The sequence below is a fragment of the Cydia fagiglandana genome, chromosome 14, assembly GCF_963556715.1.
Source record: "Cydia fagiglandana chromosome 14, ilCydFagi1.1, whole genome shotgun sequence".
In the NCBI taxonomy this organism is placed as follows: domain Eukaryota; kingdom Metazoa; phylum Arthropoda; class Insecta; order Lepidoptera; family Tortricidae; genus Cydia; species Cydia fagiglandana.
This window is the reverse complement of record NC_085945.1, coordinates 4461985-4482007: the sequence shown is the minus strand read 5'-3', so window position 1 is coordinate 4482007 and position 20023 is coordinate 4461985. Positions and strand designations below refer to the sequence as shown.

Genomic DNA, 20023 nt, shown 5'->3' with positions numbered 1-20023 from the left:
TCATTTGTGAGAATCGTGACGTCACGGATCTGTTTCATACACTGGAAAAAACGTTGAATTAATTTACGTTTGAGCATAGACAACAGTGCGAGTCACATAACTTCAAACGTTAAAAATAAAATCACAAATTAACAAGTGTCACAAACTTCAAAACTCAAGTCAAACGATTGGTTTTCATCCCGTTTTCAATAATATTTGTTTCTAGAAATGCCTCGTATTAAACATTGTTTTTTCAAAACATGCCAAAACAACACTGGTTTGTCGGCGAAAAAGAAGTTTTTTACTGTTCCCACGGACAATAAAGCTCAGTGGTGTGCAGCAGCCGGCTGGGATCATGTACCTACAAGGGCATTATTTATTTGCGAAGATCATCTGAATGTATGTACCTAATATCAGAATGTATGTAACTATGTACTATGAAGTGCCGGTATAGCTCGGTGATAAGACGCGTGACTTTCAAACCGGAGGTTGCGGGTTCAAACCCCGGCCGTACCACTGGGTTTTTCGGAACTTACTAACGTACGAAATACCGTTCATTACCAGTCGCTTTATTATTAGTATTATTGCCAAGTTAACTCTTATATGTGATTGGTTTATTACAGTTAGAAGAAGACATGGAAAACTATTTATATTGGAAGACGATGAACGTGAACGCACGGTTAAAGCCTCGCGTGCCAGTTTTTCGATCACCAATGAGGGAAGTGACAAATATTGTGGGGCCCAGTACTTCCACAGTGGGCCACTGTGTTGAAACTGCAAGTACAAGAAGTATTGGTGTAACATGTCACCCTGAAGTGGCCAATAAGATGACACAAAATAAACCACGAATGGCAGATCGAACGACAAATTGTTTTCTGAAAACTGCACGGAATAAACATATACATGGAGAAGCAGTAGAGAAAGACGAAGCATCGTCAGTTGCTGGAAGTACTGCAAGTACTGATTTTACAGAAGCAGGTTCCTCGTCTGAAACTATCATATCTGAGCACAATGTAGATGGACGAAAATTTATGATGTCATTAATAGAAAAGAAACCTATGAGCTGTATTGGAGTCCCAAAACAATGTTTTTGGATAGTTGCATACTTGGCTCGTACTACACCAGTGACTGTTTTAGGCATATTAGTAACTTTATATAAAATTCGTAATAATGACACATTTTTGAGAATTGCAGATTTGTTTCAAATATCTGTGACAACAGTGTACAGGAATTATTACATGACATTAAGTGTACTATCAAAATTTTTACGGCAGTTTATATACTGGCCAAGTGCTTATGAAATAAAAAGTAACTTACCAGATGCCTTTAAAGTTCATAAAGAATATTCCCGGGTTGTAATACTGCCAAATACGTAATTTCTTCAACACCAAATGGTTTTATTAACTTTATATCAAAAGGTTATGGCGGAAGGATTTCAGATGTGAACCTAGTAGAACAATGCGGGCTTATAAATCACATTCCAGCAGATTGTACTATATTAGCGGACAGGGGTTTTAAGCATTTGGAGACTATTTTAAATCAAAAGGGCGTTAGATTAGTTAGACCACCTAGTGTGTTCAGGAACCAAAAGCAATCAAAATGTGAGGTTTTACGAACCAAAGTAATTGCTAGTCTTCGAGTTCACATAGAGCGAGTTATCAGGAGGGTTCGATTGTTTAAACTTTTGAAGCCACATAGCACAGTCAACAACAAATTATTGAATACGCTTGATGATATTCTTGTTGTTGCGTGTGGCTTGACCAATCTGCAAACTTCCATCATAAGAATAGATTGAAAGAATTACATTTTTCACTTGAACAGTTTTATTAAGGGTTCTTTGTTGTATGAAAAGATGAAAACAGAAAGCTAAATTAGTTATAGTGGCAATAAAAACAAACATAAACATAAAACATCATTCATAATTTTCTCTCAATTGCTCAAAGGTTAACTGGAAGAGATCCCTTTAAGCGATAAGTTCGCCTTTGTACATTTTTTTTATTTCTCGTTGTATTTATGCTTCTCTTATGTACAATAAAGTGTTTACATACATACATCATTTGTGACTGTACTGTACTAAATAAAAATTGTTCTGAGTGTTATATAATGTCTAACAATATAATGTTTCATTTAACTCTATGCAGCCATTTTTGTGTTATTTTGTGAACAAATTCACAAACAAGTTTTTTCTATACACTTATGTGTATATATAATATAGATAGATAATTAAGAAGTGTACAGTGTATATCGGAGCTGTGGTCACAGATATCGGAACATCTGATATATCTGATGGCGACTGTACATGACACTAAATGTGACGCTTTTATGCAAACTTTACAGTTTTGTCGCTAGTTAATAAGGTTCAAGTCTAGTGAATCTTGAAGGTACTGTATGGTTTTATAATAAATAAAAGCAACATGTTTACTCTAAAAGATATATTTTATTTAACACATTCATAAACTATGCTAAAGATAAATTTTTCCCAAAACGTCTCTGCTTCTTTTACTAATTTATTCACATAGGCTTCATTAAAAGACACCCAATGTTTATGAATAATTTTTGTTTCTTCAAATGTTGGATCTGCTATGCAGAACAAGCCTTTTCTTTTTTTTGTAGCCAACATTTGTAGTTGAATTTGGGCCTGGCATTTTTTGTTCATACCATTCTTGTTTATATAGTTTTCCATAGTTTTAGCAGTTGAGGGATATTTCACCTCGACAATGAAGTCTTTGCTGATTCCATCTGGAGATGCACCAATCAGAGGTGTAACCAACACAAATCCACTCTTATGTATTGCCACCTTCAAATCTTTTTCAATTACTCTAAGAACTTCATTTTCTAGCTTTTTCCCTCTTTTGATGGCAGCAGTTTCAGGAACTTTATATCCCCCCATGATAGATTGCACTAATGCACCCTCCTCAGTCCTGCATTTTGTTGCCTCATATATCTTTGAAGCAGTCACCCTTGACTGCCTTAATGAATGCCACGATTTACTATTCACTTGTTCTCTGGTCCTGCTCTCAACCAGTGCTATAACCTTGTCGGTTATAATGTTATTTGCGTAAGCTTTAAAGTTTGTAAAGTTTAGTAAACCTCTTTCTTTTGAAACATAGTTCAGCATAATTTGGAAAATGCAATAGTCATGGACACTTTTTTCGTGAATGTTGTAATCCATTATAAGGCAGTCATTCATTTTATGATTTCTAGCTTCTTCTAAAAAGTCTTGTAAACTTGGTACATGGGCATTACATTCATACTGTTTTCGTTTCCCCATAGCTGAACATAATATAAATTTGCCTTGAGTAACTGCTGCACTTAAAACAGGTCTCTTCCAATAACAAACAGTTGATGTTGTGCTGGGCTCTTCGGTTCTTTTTACCAGCCACATAAGTAAACAAAGAGCATGTTTACAGCCACCTTCTGACGCTGCACAGTCGTGACATATAACGTTAACAATTTTTTCTTCCGTTTCGTTGACTTCCGCCGACACTTGGTACATTTTATTGTGTACCTTATGTTCTGGGGTTATTCGGCACTGAACAAAACATATATCTTTCTTACGTTTTATTTCAACATACCCCACTGCATTCTGGACATAAGATGCCCGCGAAGATAATGAGGCTTTGGCACCTCTAATGCCAGCCAAATTATATTTTTCAGAGTTTTGCATAAACTCTATCATCATGATTGTCTCCACTCGAGGCAAGTTCGTGCTATCAGCCTGTACAAATCCCTCAGAATTTCTCATGTCTGGTTCTAAACAGAAGTAGAGAATACGTAGGTAGAAGAGCGTCGGTTGAAATGCCGGGACGTTCTTAAAGGTAGCTAGGTTACCTATTGTGGGAGTATAAATAGGTCATGGTTAAAGAAAGTACCGTAGAGTCCATTAAAATGCAGGGTCGTTTGGAAAGTCGTGATAATTCAGTGTCGTAAATAATAAAATCACACAAGAAAAATATCCGAACAATGTGAACTGTTAGTAAACCATTGTCAAGTGTCACTGGTAGTGAAGTGACAATGACAATGTCAACCCAATCGGAAGTCATTTCTTTGCTTGTAGTGGCAGAACTGAAGCAGCTGGGTGACGTCAATTTCCGTTTTAACTATTTTTAGAGATTTTGAATACAAAAATCGTAAAAAATATATAAAATATATTTTTTTGTAATCTACAGGAGCCCCTCTCGAAATGGTTTTCGATTTAGGGATATTGAAATTTTCGAAATGTTGTCAATTATTGAAAATAAAGATATTAGTCATAAAAGAACAAAACACATTGATGTGCGCTATCATTTTATTAAGGATTTAGTTCAGAAAGGTTTTATGACTGTTAAATATCTATGTACAGAGAAAATGATTGCAGATGTACTAACAAAGTGTTTAAATTCAAAACAACATTGTATGTTTAGGCATGATTTATGTGTTAGGCCTTGTTAAATATTTTTGTTTTGCTAGTAGGTATTGTTGCATTTTGGATACTAACAGTGATATTTAACTGTAATGTATGTAATATTTTTGTAGGCATGTTATGAACTGTGATAGGCATGTAATAAGGCTGTGATAAATGTGTTTTGCTACTTGTTATGAATATGTTTTGTAATAGGCATGTAATAAGAATAAGGACTGTGATATGTTTGCAACTTATGTTTAATGTTGTGTAATGTTTAAAAAATTATGTAATATAGACGCACAGTTGTAACCTTTTCATATTAAGTTTTTGAAGTCAAGGGGAAGTATTGAGAATATGCCTTACAAAAACATCCTAGTATGTACACAGCTTTATCTTTGATTAATAAGTTATCTATGGCTAGCTGTCACATATATATACTCTGCCTATTCCGATCTGTGCTCTCACCGTGAAGCCATCTTTTATTTAATTAAGCAATTTTGTGTTGTCCTCTTATATCCTAAGTTATCTAAATAATCATCAGTATATTTTCTTTTATTATCTGACGAAAGATTATGTGTGCTTTATATATGAAATATAAAGCTGCATCAATTGGAGGACACGACTTTCATTTCTCCGCCCTCAACGCATCCCTGCCTAAGATTGGTAAGAACCTCGGAATCCTCTAGCACCCAGAGTGCAATATTAGCATCACGCACGTACTGATATAAGTTTGGCTTAACTGCTAGACAGATACGGGCCAAGGCACGGGCTTCGTTGGTGGCGTCGGTGTTGGTACCCTCGACGCACGTCCACAGACCGTCAAGGGTCAATACCATTTGCATGGCGAATTTCCAGTTTACATACGTGTTTATGCCGTCGAGTTTCTCGATTGGGATTTCCGTGTGCTTTGATGACATGTTGTAGGTTTATTGGATGGATCCGGCAGAAGATATAAATGAAGGATTGCACGAGGGGATGAGTGCAAATCCGTCCGCATCTAACCTCAAAACTCAAAATGTGTGTAACTATTCTTGCACCTTCTTGGTGTTTTAGTACTTACAATCGCACGGCGTTATATCTGGGCTTAGTAACCTATTAGCAGACCAATGCGCAGCAGTTGTTCGCGTTGCCGTGGATATGTGAGAGAGGTTGTTGAGGTTAGGTACTTACATGCTCTTCAATAAAAACCCAAAATCAATCTAATGCCTTTTTATTATTGTATAAATAATAAATTTACCACATTGTGAGTCACGATTGATGTAAAACTTCAATGATTAAATAAGATTAATATTATAATTTAAAAGAGCAAACACGGAGCCATATTTTGGTTGTGGAGGTTTGACGAGAAGTGACTGTCACAGATAGAGTATCGATAGAGTGACGTACATAGATAGCAAAAGTCATAGAGGTCCAATGTGCGCGATATTCAATAAGTACTTACATCATTTTAAACTTCTCGGTGTTTATAAACAAAAAGAAACAATCATAACACCGGCAAATCGGGATTCTGATTTTAAATAATTATGTTGCCACTGACATAAAAGAAACTGTTTGAGCACGTTATTTAAACGACTCGCTGTGCGATAAAATTAAGATCTACCATAGATTTATAATATATAGAGACGGTGTCTCAGCGAGCTGTCACTGTTGCCACTTTTGTTTAGTGTACGATTAACAATTGCTGTAGCCATGTCGATAAAGTCATATCGATAAACTATCGACATTTCTTGCAATTTTAATTTTACTTCAAAGGCTTAACGATACCTAAAATGACCAAAAACGCTTTTATTCTTTATTGTGGTTATCAGATCACCAAGGGAAAGTTCAGATAATTAATTAAAATACATAAATACCTCCTAAAATAGGTGTTCCGCAATAATTGAATTATATTATTATATTATAATATATTCATTATCCATTAGTATTTCAATTATGTTTATGTTTAACGAAGATATTGAAGCTTCAATTAATCGCTATTTCGTTCCGCTGTGTAGCGTTTATCGATATATAACATGATTAAAATCGTCTTTTCACATCCCTAAAAGAGCACACATATACGCTTTTACGCACACATACACAGCCTGGGCGCATCAAGAAAGGCAACACTTGATTTGAAGTCCACCTTGTCAACAGTATGGTTGTCCTTTTTTGACAAACGGCATTTTTAAAAGAGCGAAGAGAGAGAAATGATACTAGTTGCTGCGCCGTGAAAGAGAACAGAAAACGTTGGGCCCTTGAGATCTACAGTACAATATTAAGCCTCCTCCACACTCGTGCGCGAATCGCGGCGCGAAGCCGCGAACGCGAGTGTGGCGTCGATTTTCGCGGATAGCGAAATCGACTCCACACTCGCGTTCGCGGCTTCGCCCGCGATTCACGCGCATAGTCTGGAGGGGGCTTTATAATAGGTATATTATAATTCGAAATCGATTGTAAACGTAATATTATGATTAAAATAGTCATTATATAGAAATATATTTTGCAATTGTAGGGGATAAATAAAACACTTAGGTACACAATTAAAAACTTATTTTTTTTGCGATTTTCATAAACAATTAAAAATACACAAAAAGTTACTCGGAGTCACTTTCATCAAAACGACAAACTAACATTACCTAAACTCTCTTCTTTTCGTACTTTTATAATATAATCTAACATTTTAGAGTTCGTCATGGGACATTTCTCAATTGATACCCGATCCAGTTCAAAAGCTACCAATTTTAAGAATTCTCTGTGGCTTGGGTCTAGGTTCCTCAGGTTGGACATATATAAAAAACTGATTTTACCCCTTACATCCGAAGGCTTACGTAGATTTCTTTTGTAAATGGCACAATCCAAAATGTCCCCATTATTCACTTGCGTTGCCTTGTCAGCTTTGGACAAACACAGTAACGTCTTAGTGTACTGTGGTAACGTAAATGTATACTTGTCTTTACTACTATCTTCGTCATCAGAATCTTCTTTAGAATAAGTATTTTTAACTTTAAACTTATTTCTCGTAGTAACAGTTATGTTTTTTTTTAGTTTGGATCGCGTTGACATGGAGGGATCTTCCAGTGACGAAGAAGACGGTCAAGGGCCCAGTGGTTCACGAGATCTACCTGAGGGGGAGAACGACGGATGGAACCTGCATCGTCCTCGCACTGTACCATTTACAGTGCCTCAATTTAGCTCCTACGAAGAGCTGAGAGTCCCTCAAGGAACAAATAGTCCCACTGACTATTTTAAACTGTTTTTTAATAACGAGTTTCTTTTGGATGTGGTTAATTGGACCAACGTGTGTGCTACGTCATTTCTAGCAGAATCCAGATTGGAAAATAGAAACGTTTCATGGAAACCTCTACAAGTGCCAGAGTTCCTGATTTTTTTGGGAATTTTGTTCCATATGGGTTCCATTAAACTGAACCGGTATTCAGATTATTGGAAGAAACATTATTTATATAACTTGTTTGCTGGGCAGTTCATGGCAAGATCCCGATTTTTAGCCATATTCAGATGTTTGCGATTTGGGGAAAATAATTTAATTAGCCTAATTAATTATTTCAATAAAAAAATGATAGAAATTTATACCCCGGGAGAAAATTTGTGCATAGACGAATCCTTAATATTGTCTAGAGGTCGAAGTGGCATTCGGCAATATATTAAAGGAAAACGCCATAAATATGGCATTAAACTTTATGTTTTAGCCACTCCAGGTGGCCTTGTCCTCCAGACACATATGTATAGAGGCAAAAACGACGTTGAAGTTGGAGGGCAGGGCCACACAGATAAGGTAGTGGCTAAACTTCTACAATCATACATGCAAAAGGGCCGTCATATTTATATGGATAATTTTTATAATAGCGTCGGGCTGGCAACGTTTCTGATGAGGAATAAAACGAACTTAACAGGAACGTTGCGATCCCGACGAAAAGGTAACCCAAAAAGTGTTTGCACGAAGAAATTGGGCAAAGGTGGCAGTATATATCGTTTTGACAAAAATGGTATTTGTGTTTGCAAGTGGAAAGACAAACGCGATGTCCTGACAATCACCACGAAACAGTCCCCTGAATTGATTCCGTTTATAAACAGAAGGGGACAGACAATTTTAAAACCTGAAATAATTGTTGAATACAACAAATACATGAGCGGTGTTGATCGTCAGGATCAGATGCTGTCCTATTACACATGCGAACACAAAACCATGCGTTGGTACAAAAAAGTAGGTATTCACATCTTTCAGATGATGATCTTGAATGCCTACTTTTTGTACAAAGCAATGCCAGCGACGAGCGCTATGACTTTATATAAATTCAGAGAGGCAGTGATCACCTTTTTGCTGCCACCTCCAAACAATGGGATAAATAATAACATTAATATGCCTAATCGCAACATCCACCTGCCTGCTGCTTTGGACAAAAATGAAAAGGGTCATACTAAACGCAAAAGGTGCAAGTACTGTTATGACATCAGGAAAATTAGACGAAACACCTTATTTTGCTGCCCTGATTGTCCGAACACACCCGGTCTTTGTTTAGAATGCTTCAGAGGGTTTCATAATTATTGACCGTCACAGTCAGCTACAGCCGACCACGAAAAGTTTCGCCGGTATCTAGATACCACAGTCGACTATAATATTCGAACCTGGGTGACCTCGTAGTTTTTATGTTTACAACATGAATAGGTATAATTATTATAGAAATACGTGGTAAATATCCCGTTTTCTATAATAATTTTATCCACGTATATGTTAGTTTAAAATCATACATTTACAGTTGTGTATACCTAACACATACATAGGATCTTAATAGTAAATGTTGTGATAAAAAGACTGGTTGTTCGGTTAGTTACCTATCTAGAACGGGGTCTTTGCCATGTGTGTTTTGATGTACGAGCTACTGACGGTGAAAATGACGTGCGGCCAGTGTCATTAGTGGTTTATCCAGTCACTCTTTCTTGTTCGTTTATTTATTATATATATCGGGAGCTACTATTATTTAGCTTTGCATCTAAGAGGACTTTACTCGTAAAAATTGTGATAAAAAGAGTGATTTTTTGTGTTATTTAGTGTATACAGTATTAATAAATGTTGCTGATTTAGCTTTTACTGCTAGGACTTTTCTCGAAAAATGTATGATAAAAAAAGACTGTTTTTTGTAGGTATGTTATTTCGTGTCGTACAGTATTAATAAATGTTGATGATTTAGCTTTATAGCTAGGGATTTTCTGGTAAAAATTATAATAAAGACTGATTTTAGTATGTTATGCCGTGTGTGCAATATTGATAAACGTTGATGATTTAGCTTTATAGCTAGGACTTTTCTCGAAAATTTTATGATAAAAAAAGACTGTTTTTTGTATGTTATTTCGTGTACAGTATTAATAAATGTTGATGATTTAGCTTTATAGCTAGGACTTTTCTTGTAATAATTATTATAAAAAGACTGATTTTAGTGTGTTATGCCGTGTGTGCCATATTAATAAATGTTGATGATTTGGCTTTGTGTGATTTTATTCATTTCCTAGGTACTGCCCCACTGAATGCATTGTGATAATTGATAAAACGGGGAGCCTAAACAGATGAGACAGCAGATTTAATTTTATCCACGTACAGTAGCGGAAAAAAATCTATCATATTTGTGTTTTTATTAAATATTTCTATATGTGATCGACTAAACCTACCTTAACTATTATCATATGAAAGCTCTTTAAATGGAGAGTATAATCATATATTACATTCATATGATATCATAAAAGACACTCGTTTTGCACAAATTTATTTAAAAGTACCTAAAATAACTAAAACGCAAAGTATAGGTAAAAGTGGTTTATTAACAAAAAAAAACAACAAAAATAACAGATTCTTGACTGAAAATCAAAATATATGATTAGTACTTGGTACTGAAACCCTTTGCATCAAGAACAGCTTGGCATCTTCGGGGTAGTGATGCAATCAGCTTTGCGAGGAAAGAATTTGGAATGCGTTCCCATTCTTCCTTTAATTGCTCAAATCTTTCATTGATATTTCTTGCTTTTCTTGCACTCACACGACGTCCTAGCTCCTTCCATAGATTTTCTATCGGATTCAAGTCCGGACTTTGACTGGGCCATTCCAAATTCCTCACTCTACGTTTTTTGAACCACTGCTTAACAAGATTCGATGAATGTTTCGGGTCATTATCTTGTTGAAATATAAACGCCCTGCCGAAATTTTGGCGTGCCCAGGGAAGAAAAACATCTTGTAATATTTCTTCATATACTTCCTTTGTCATAATCCCGTTTATTCGATGTAACGGACCAACGCCACTTGCACTGAAACATCCCCATACCATAAGGGAGCCGCCGCCGTGCTTGACTGTAGGGAGCTGGTACTTGGGGTCATAGCGAGCATTGTCGGGGCGTCGTACGTACGTAATTCCATCTGTTCCAAACAGTAATAACTTGGATTCGTCGCTCCAAATTACCTTTTCCCACATTTCGGCAGTCCAAGAAAGATGTTATTTCGCATATTTTTTTCTAGCTGTCCGATTCTTCTTGGAAATAAGTGGTTTCTTAGCAGGGCGACGAGCACGAAGTCCACCATCAATCAGACGATTTCTTATAGTACGTACGGTCACAGAAACTGAATATCCAGCCGATATTTCTCGCATAATGTCGCTCGCCGTGAATCGTGGATTGTCTCTGGCTAATCTCAAAATGTTGCGGTCAACCAAATGTGATGTGCAGCGTGGGCGACCAGGTTTGTTGGGCTTTTTTACACATCCGTGAAGCTTTTCGTGTTTTAAAACCTTCGATATAGTCGACTGATGAAGTTGATATTGCTTAACCAGCGTCGATTGCGTTAAGCCATTTTTGTACCCCATTACAATTGCTTCTTTTATAGCTACTGATAAGTTTTTATTTCCACGAAGTCTCCCAATGACGGAACTGATAATACTTACAAATATTGTTACGAATTAACACGAAATTCTGTTTTTTATCGACTTATATACTACAAGTGACGGACGTCATGTTCCAGAAATACGAATTCAAATAGATTTTTGAAATATGTACCGGCCTGTTAGCATATATTGGGCCTAGAATAAATCAATACAACCTATTTTGATTAGTTATCAACAAATTCAGTCCCTGGTTTCATCTATTTTGATATATTTTACAGAAAAATCACAATATGATAGATTTTTTTCCGCTACTGTAATTACACGAAAGTTACTTGGCACAGCCCTGAGCGTCCGCCGCTTGCCCGACTAGCGGGTTCGCGGCGTGCGGCATTGAGTTGCACGTCGTTGCCCGACTAGCGGGTACTGCCGGTTTCTGGGATATTGTTTGAAATTTTGCCTGGTTGCGAAAGTGTTAAAAATCAAACACATTCATTGATTTATTTATTTAAACCTTTGGGGAAACAAACAGGCAAAAACAACACACTCACAAGCCACACAGTTTCCACTAATGAATTATAACAGTTATGTTGCTCAGAATCTAACATTAATACAATTTAAACTTAAACCTAATTTAACATTAATAGAATTTACAACATGCAAAACTCGAATGCCTAACTTGAATTGTTGTAATAAACACATATAAAACAACATGTAAAAGTTAGAAAGTATGATGTAATATAATTAATTACTAATGGATATTATTTTCTTGGATATCACGGGCCTATGATCCCGGTTTTTTTATAGGCTTGCGTGGGGACACAGATCCAACACGTAGAGGCCCCTTGGAGAGCTTTTATGTCATGTAGAACGCCTGCTGAAACCCGTTCACAGGTGCAACAATAAACACCCATGAACCGGTCTCAGCAGGCATTGGAACTATTGTAGAAAAAGAGAACAGTATACCGGGCTATGGAAGAAGCGAAGACGACCAGGGGCAACATCGGTGTGAGCGGCTCAGGGGTGTCGAGAGGTGTGCGCCGCTTTCTACCCAGTGGCTGTTACCATAGTACAGTCATTATAGATTTTGACCCGTGAATAATTAGTTCTTGGATTTTTTTTTCGTAGGTCCCTCGGGGGGGTCACTGAGAGTGTAAATCCAAAAAGTAGGCTTAATCAGGCTCCTGCGTATATTCAAAAAATGGTTTTTTTCCAAAAAAACGGTTTTTCTTCAATAACTCGGCCATTTTTGATTTTACAGTAAAACCGTAAGGACAAAAATTGTAGGAAATTTGATTCTCTACAAGTTAGTCCAGTCATTATATCCAAAAAACCGACCCTTCCCGTGAATAATCAGTTCTTGGATTTTTTTTCGTACGTCCCTCGGGGCCATCACTGGGAGTGTAAATTCAAAAAGTAGACTGAATCAGGGTCCTGTGTATATTCCAAAAACGGTTTTTCTTGAATAACTCGGTCATTTTTGATTTTACAGTAAAACCGTGAGGACAAAAATTTTAGAAAATTTGATTCTCTACAAGTTTGGTCCTCACAATTTTTCTTCTAGGATCGATAGTTTGGAAATAAAATTTGAAAAAAGCGACAAATTCAAAATATTTTCAACATCTCGTTTATTTTCAACTTTACGACATAAATGAAGAGGACTAAACTTGTAGAGAATCAAATTCTGAACAATTTTGGTTCCCACCTTCTTTCCCCCAAAATCGATATTTTAGAAATTAAACCTGAAAAACGCGACAAATTCAAAATATTATCATTATCTCCTATGTTCCACGCTTTACGGCATAAATGAAGGTAAACAAAGTTGTACAGAATCAAATTCTGAACAATTTTTGTCCTCACGGTTTTACTGTAAAATCAAAAATGACCGAGTTATTCAAGAAAAACCGTTTTTCGAATATACACAGGACCCTGATTCAGTCTACTTTTTGAATTTACACTCCCAGTGATTTCCCCGAGGGACGTACGAAAAAAAATCCAAGAACTGATTATTCACGGGAAGGGTCGGTTTTTTGGATATAATGACTAGACTAACTTGTAGAGAATCAAATTTCCTACAATTTTTGTCCTTACGGTTTTACTGTAAAATCAAAAATGGCCGAGTTATTGAAGAAAAACCGTTTTTTTGGAAAAAAAACCATTTTTCGAATATACGCAGGAGCCTGATTAAGCCTACTTTTTGAATTTACACTCCCAGTGACCCCCCCGAGGGACCTACGAAAAAAAAATCCAAGAACTAATTATTCACGGGTAGGGTCGGTTTTTTGGATATAATGACTGTACTACCAGCCACTGTGCCAACTCGCGTCTTATGCATCTTTCACTTCCACCCCTGGAGCATATAGCTCTAGCGACTCCTCTCTGGACGGCCAATGAAGGCAAGCCAGAGCTGAGAGTCCTGCGGGTCTCCTTGGGGTCCACTCCGACCGACGAAGACACGCTGGAGACGGAGACCCTGACCGACTCTCGGGAGCACTCGGGTCCGTGGGGTCGTTACTCCCCAACAGCTCGCCACAATTATTTTTATTATTAACTGTATTTTTTATTGCAGAAACAAACTGTTGTAATGATAAAGGAAATAAATGATAATGATAAAAAAAAAAAAGGAAATATATCAATATAATATAGGTAATAAAGGAAATTCTGACCAACGGGCCGAATGATATATGACGAATATAAAAAATCTAAACGTCAGGCAGATTTTTACCACAGGGCTAAGAGGGCCTTGAAATTCAACAAAGAGATATCCTTTAAAAAATTATGAATCCGTATGCGAAAACTATTTTGAAAATGCAAATCAACCTTTGCAATAAAAGTAAGAAAAGGCGTCGATTTTTATTGGAAGAAAATCTAATAGCACTGTTCATAATAAAGCAAAGCCCTAAGTGCTATAGGTTCCTGCACAAATTTTTATCGTGCCGTCGCGATCGACTCTAAATAAAATGGTTGCAGGACTTAAGATCGAGTCTGGAATTTGTCCTCAAGTATTTGATGTAAGGTCGCCTCCAGAAACTCGCGAACTAAATTGACATGAGTTTGACAAATAAAATGATACCAGGAATAGCAAAGAAAAAATAGTCACGGGTATATGTCGATAAAATGATATCGATAAGTAGGTAAGTTATTGCAATTACTACCCAAGTCATAGTTATAAAGGGGTCACAACCGATTTCGATTTATATGAATGTCACGAGAAAAGTGGTTGATTCAATTGTAAGATTGTGATGTGACGTTACCGATCAAATCAGGAGGTGCGGATGCGAAACTGACAAATTTCTATCCTAGAGTCGGACCAAGAAAAGTCTGCAGCGGATTTGACAGCCCACGCAGTGTAAGTGTTATTTATACGTCATAATTTCATAAAATTTTGACGTTTAAAATAACTCGTGCACTGCGTGGGCTATCAAATCCACTGCAGACTTTTCTTGGTCGGACTCTATGCAGGTTTGGGGGCAAGTTGTTTGTTTCAAGATCTCGGTTGTCGCCATAAATCTAAAATTGGTGACTTAATTTTATACATGTGACCAGTAGAGGACACAAATTAAATGAGAAATTAATCACATTGTACGAAATATTTCCCCATCAGGGCCGGCCTTTTTTTGTATTTTGAGCCAAAATCACTGTTTCTATGTTATCACCTTACTTGTTATTCTAGCTGTAAGTTTTCCTAACAAATGAAACAAAATAAATTCCCTTAAGCTCTATGAAAAATGGTCCAAACCATACTCACAAATAATGAACTGGATCAAAGTCAAAATACAAATACTTACCAATCATCATAGCGGTCTCTCTAAGAATTAGAGGAACGAGAAGAAGGATAGTAAGATTTGGATCTGAAGACGGCTGTGGAATACCCATCCTTGAAGATTAGATTTCTCTTCTTTCTACCGCACAACTGTTTTTTAAATACGTTTAAAATTTGTATTATTTAACGTAATAAATAAATATCTATTTAATTACAATAATATGTTTATCCAATATCCTTATTGTCTCTATTACTATTAAATTGCACAATTTTCGAAATACCAAGTAACTTGTAAAATAAATTACTTAAAGATAAACTGACCGCGCAACAGTAGCGCCCCTAGCGGTGAATTCTCGCGATATTCTCTAATTCAAACTTTTTTGAAAATATCGATATGCACAGCACTGGCCAAACTGTGGTATTATTTGTGCACATTGACCTGTCAATTTAGTTCGCGAGATTCTGGAGGCAACTGTAAGTAATAAGAAGAGAGGTAAGTATTATATCTACGTCATAACATCTTAGGCGATCTACATTAATTGATAACTTAAACAATATCATGAAATCATATTTTTTTATAAAAAATACATTGCGAAGATTGTAAAAAAAAACTAAAGAAGAAAAGGCATATTAAATGAGTGAACTTTCGTGTTTTGATCACATATTAAAACATAGTTAAAACCTGGTCTTACGCGAATTTATTTTCTAACCTTTATTTCTGACGTTCCGACGCAGGTTTCAGTGTACTGGAATCAGTTATGTAACGCTGCCATACATGACCCAAAAATTTTTTATTAAGCTATGAGCTTCATCACATCTGATATTTGAGTAATTCTAAGCATTTCTAGCCTGGGGTGCGGGGGAGGGTGGGGTACAAAGACGGCCGCCACCCGTCATCTTTAAAAAAAATCTATTCTGATCCTGGTGGGTACTTGGGCAAGTTTGGTATCATTTTCGTATAAACCAAAGACGTAGAATTCATTGCTGATATTTGTTTTTTTCAGTTTCATAGTAATTTTACAAGAAAAACGTAAAAAGGTGAAAAATTTGGTTGGAGATTTTTGCTACGCGGAGCCGAAACTACAAAAGATAGAAAGTTGAAATTTGCACACTAGATTACATTTATAAAGTGTACAAGAGATAAGAAGCGATTTTGGGAAATTCAACCCCTAAGGGGGTTAAAAAGGGGATGAAAGTTTGTATGGGGTTCAAGTTTTATTTTAAGCTAGGAATTTGAAACTTCGTAAAACGATATATTATAAACATACAAGAAAACTAATTTCAGCGTTTTTGAAAATTCATCCCCTAAGGTGGTGAAAAAGGGGTTGAAAGTTTGTATGGATATCAAAAATTTTTTCGAACGCGGGACTTGAATCTTTGTATTTGGGGATATTATTAAAAGACAGGAAAAGTAATTTCAGCGTTTTGTAAAATTCATCCCCTAACAGGGTTAAAAAGAGGTTGAAAGTTTGAATCCATTACAAATCCGAGTAGACACACATTTCTTATTGCCTCCCAGGCTTGAAATGCTTAGAATTACTCAAGGAACATATATGATTAAGCTCATAGCTTAATAAAAAATTTTTGGGTCAACTTTATAACTGCCTCCGCTAGTGGTCGTGGTCGCGGCTAACTGATGGCCTAGCCCTCTGTATCATACTGTTGCCTACGGGCAACATACTCTTTACCTTTCTCAATTTTAAAGGAATTTTTAAACGCTAGTTTATCACTGTATCTTGTAGTCTACACACCGATGCATGGACTAGACTCAATTTTCAACTAGATGGCGTTACTCGGTCAAACACAACAATGTTTAGTGTTTCGGAGTTTGAAAATTGTGTTTGTGAATTTGTTAAAATCTTTTAAAAATAGTAGTTGGTGATTTTTGTGCCTGTTATCGTGAAAAAAGTTCAGGTAAGTGTATAGATCATAACATATATTGTTATCTTCAAGTAATTCCTTGTTTTTATGAAAGTAGTAGGTACTTAGTGTTTGTAAGCTACATTATCGTAAAAGGGTCAAAGTTTAGTACGGTAGGTATATGTTTTTAACGTAATTAATATCTTGTCCTAGGACCTCTCGTAAACGTCGTTTGCAAGATACACAATGCTGCGGCACTGTGTGATGATGATGCGAGTGAAGATGGGTTAGAATTTGATGACGATAGTACTGCCGACCCTGATTTTGATCCTGAGATGGAGGGGTTAGGTTGACTGAGGAGATGGTTGAGGAAATGATTGATGAGTTTGGCGATGCTTCTTCTGACGGGGAGTTTGATAATCATGTGGACTCATTGATTAGAACCTTACAAAATGACGAAATTACCACTTCGACTCAGGTAGAACCAATACAATCGACTTCAAGCGATTGTAATCTTTCAGCTTCAAGGTCCCAAGGAAAGAAGCCAAAAAAGCTGAACTTACGGTGGAAAAAGAAGAACCTGGAGTTAAACGCACTTCAGCTAGCATTCAAAGGTAATGAGACATTTAGTCCTGATACTTTAGAACTCGATACACCCGTGCAGTTCTTTCTGCAGTTGTTCCCACCAGAGTTAATTCAAACGATTGTTGAACAGACCAACCTCTATGTGGTACAGAAGGATCTAAGTAATACCTTTCGTGTAACTGACCTAGATATACGATAGTTCATCGGCATAGTATTCCTGATGCCCCTGATTAAACTACCCAGGGTTACCAGTCACTGGGCACCTATACTCGGCACAGAACTAATAAAAAATAAGACAGTTGCTGTATTTCATTTATCGATGGGAATATACAAAATATAACTGCGGAGCAAACGCTGGCCTATGCGTTTGTTTTACCACTACTTGGATTTGTCAATGGCAAATGCATGGCTACTGTACAAAAAGTGTGCAAACACAAAATAATTCCCAAGAAATCCATCAAAGGTTCGGCAGATTTTCCTCCGGATGTCGCCGCTAGTCTATGCCAAATGGGGACTAAGCCATCTACAAAAACTCGACGATCTTTAGAAACTGAAATCGTGGCTAAAAGACCTCAGCACGCACCCCCACAAGCAGTTCGACAGGACCAGCAGTGTTGCCAACTTGGCATAAATGATGCCAGATCTGGCATATTTTCACTCGCTTTGGCACCAAAATTTTCCATTTAGCATCTGGCATATTTTTTAGCATAATTTAGTCTAGCCAAATTTGCACCAACTTGTCAGCAACAATATGCGCCATCGCCTTATGTGGTTCATATTTTCACATGAATTTTGACTTTTGTGGGCGGATGGACTTCGACGGACTATATATGTGTAATTTTTTTAAAATAGCAAATAAATTCAGTTCAATTTACCTCTGATGTTTTCGTGCATTTGACATATTTGAGTTCCGTTTTGCAGATTTGATCAGACAATTAATTGTTTTTTACTGATTATTTTTAGACACCATATTATTTTAAATGTCTAAATTCAAGTGACATTTTAGCATTTTTTTTAGCATATTTAAAAAAACTTTGGCATAATTTTGGCATAATCTAGTCGTTAGTCTAGCATTTTTTCAAAATCCGAGTTGGCAACACTGAGGACCAGATTGGGCACTGGCCGCAATGGTCTGACAAGAAAATCCGCTGTACGTTTCAGTCTTGCATCGGATTCACCCACACTGTATGTGAGAAGTGCGGCGTAGCTTTATGCTACACAAAAAATAAAAATAGTTTTAAAAACTATCATCTATCATAGGCACTAGTTTAGTAAAAGACGAAAAGGACAGGATTTTGAATATTTTTGATATGCTTGTTACTGAATGTTGCCTACGAGCAACGGTCCCTTTTTTATTTTTGTCGCGAAATAATTAAAAATGAGAGTTTAAGTTTTTTTATTTCAACTAAATTTGCTTGAAATATTAAAATTGATGTTCTTGAGTGACAGAGGGCTAGCAGAAAATCGCGTTAGACCCGGTTTTAAATATATTTTAATAAAAGGAATATTGTAGTGTTTTCATTCTGTTAAAAAATATACAGTTTCATTGTAGTAATTGTAGGTAATTTAAAAGGGACCTTGACCCGCGCTGCGAGTCATTCTTGGCTGTCCATCGCAATTGAACGCAGCAAGTGTGATGGGTACAGTGGCGTAGCTAGGGGGGGGGGCGGTCCGTCCCGGGTGTCACCCATTTAGGGTGACACTCGACCGTGAACATCAGTAGAGCCACCTATAAAAATTCGTAAAATCATGTAAAATGAAAGCGATGGAGTAAAGCTATTTAACATAAATTACAATTACTCTTTTTGAATATTTTTTACAATTTTGATTGAATTTTGGGGGGACACCCACAATTTCCGCACCGGGTGCCACCCATGCTAGCTACGCCACTGGATGGGTGCGCCACCTTTGCACTGGCGGTTTATTTTGGTAGTTTCATATTGTGTTGAATTTTAGATTTATTAAGGTTCTTAGATTTAATTTAGTTTTATTTATAGGTAAATACATTTAGTTAAAGTCAGGCCGTGAAAAGTCTGCAGCGATTTTGATAGCCCACGCAGTGCAAGTGTCATTTTAAACGTCAAACTTCTATGAAATTATGACGTATAAATACTCGTAACACTTACACTGCGTACGCGTAGGCTATCAAATCCGCTGCAGACTTTTCTTAGTGCGACTCTAAATGTTTTTAACGCTTACCTATTATTTAAATTTCAGACCTAAAAATGGAGTTACAAGAAAAAACTGTGTTCAGTCATATTTGACGAAATGTCTTTGGAGGCTGGCTTGTCGTATGACAAAAACAAAGATAAAATTAATGGGTTAATGGAGCTTGGCGAGAGAAAAAATGATTTCGCGGATCATGCCCTCGTGTTTATGTTGAGAGGAGTGCTGTGATAAATGGTAAAGGTCCACATTTTCGATGTCAGAAGCCCCAAAGGCTGTGTGGATGGTAAAGTAAGTAAAAAGCGGTGCTATTTCCAACTACGTTGATATACGTAAAGCAGTAGTCATGGTCAACTAGAGCCATTAAAACAATACTAAGTATTATCTTTTTATAATCAAAATTAACACTTCCGTACACTCTAGCACCCT

General features: G+C 36.6%; 1 protein-coding gene and 1 pseudogene across 1 annotated transcript; one reads left to right on the top strand and one right to left on the bottom strand.

Moving 5' to 3' along the window:
- Positions 1 to 622: 622 nt before the first annotated feature.
- Positions 623 to 4708, bottom strand: LOC134670972 (uncharacterized). The gene is made up of 2 exons (XM_063528795.1): positions 2638 to 4708; positions 623 to 753 (listed from the first exon to the last, which is right to left on the bottom strand). Exons 1-2 carry the CDS (start codon positions 3722 to 3724, stop codon positions 623 to 625), a joined length of 1218 nt encoding a protein of 405 aa, XP_063384865.1. The 5' UTR covers positions 3725 to 4708.
- Positions 4709 to 10993: 6285 nt separating this feature from the next.
- LOC134670971 (uncharacterized) lies at positions 10994 to 17707 on the top strand (annotated as a pseudogene).
- The last annotated feature ends 2316 nt before the right edge of the window (positions 17708 to 20023 follow it).

Coding starts and splice junctions, on each gene's coding strand:
- LOC134670972 (XM_063528795.1), bottom strand. CDS start 3,724: ATGAGAAATTCTGAGGGATTTGTACAGGCTGATAGCACGAACTTGCCT. Junction 754..2,637: donor AAACTATATAAACAAGAATG/GTATGAACAAAA, acceptor TTGTACTTGCAG/TTTCAACACAGTGGCCCACT.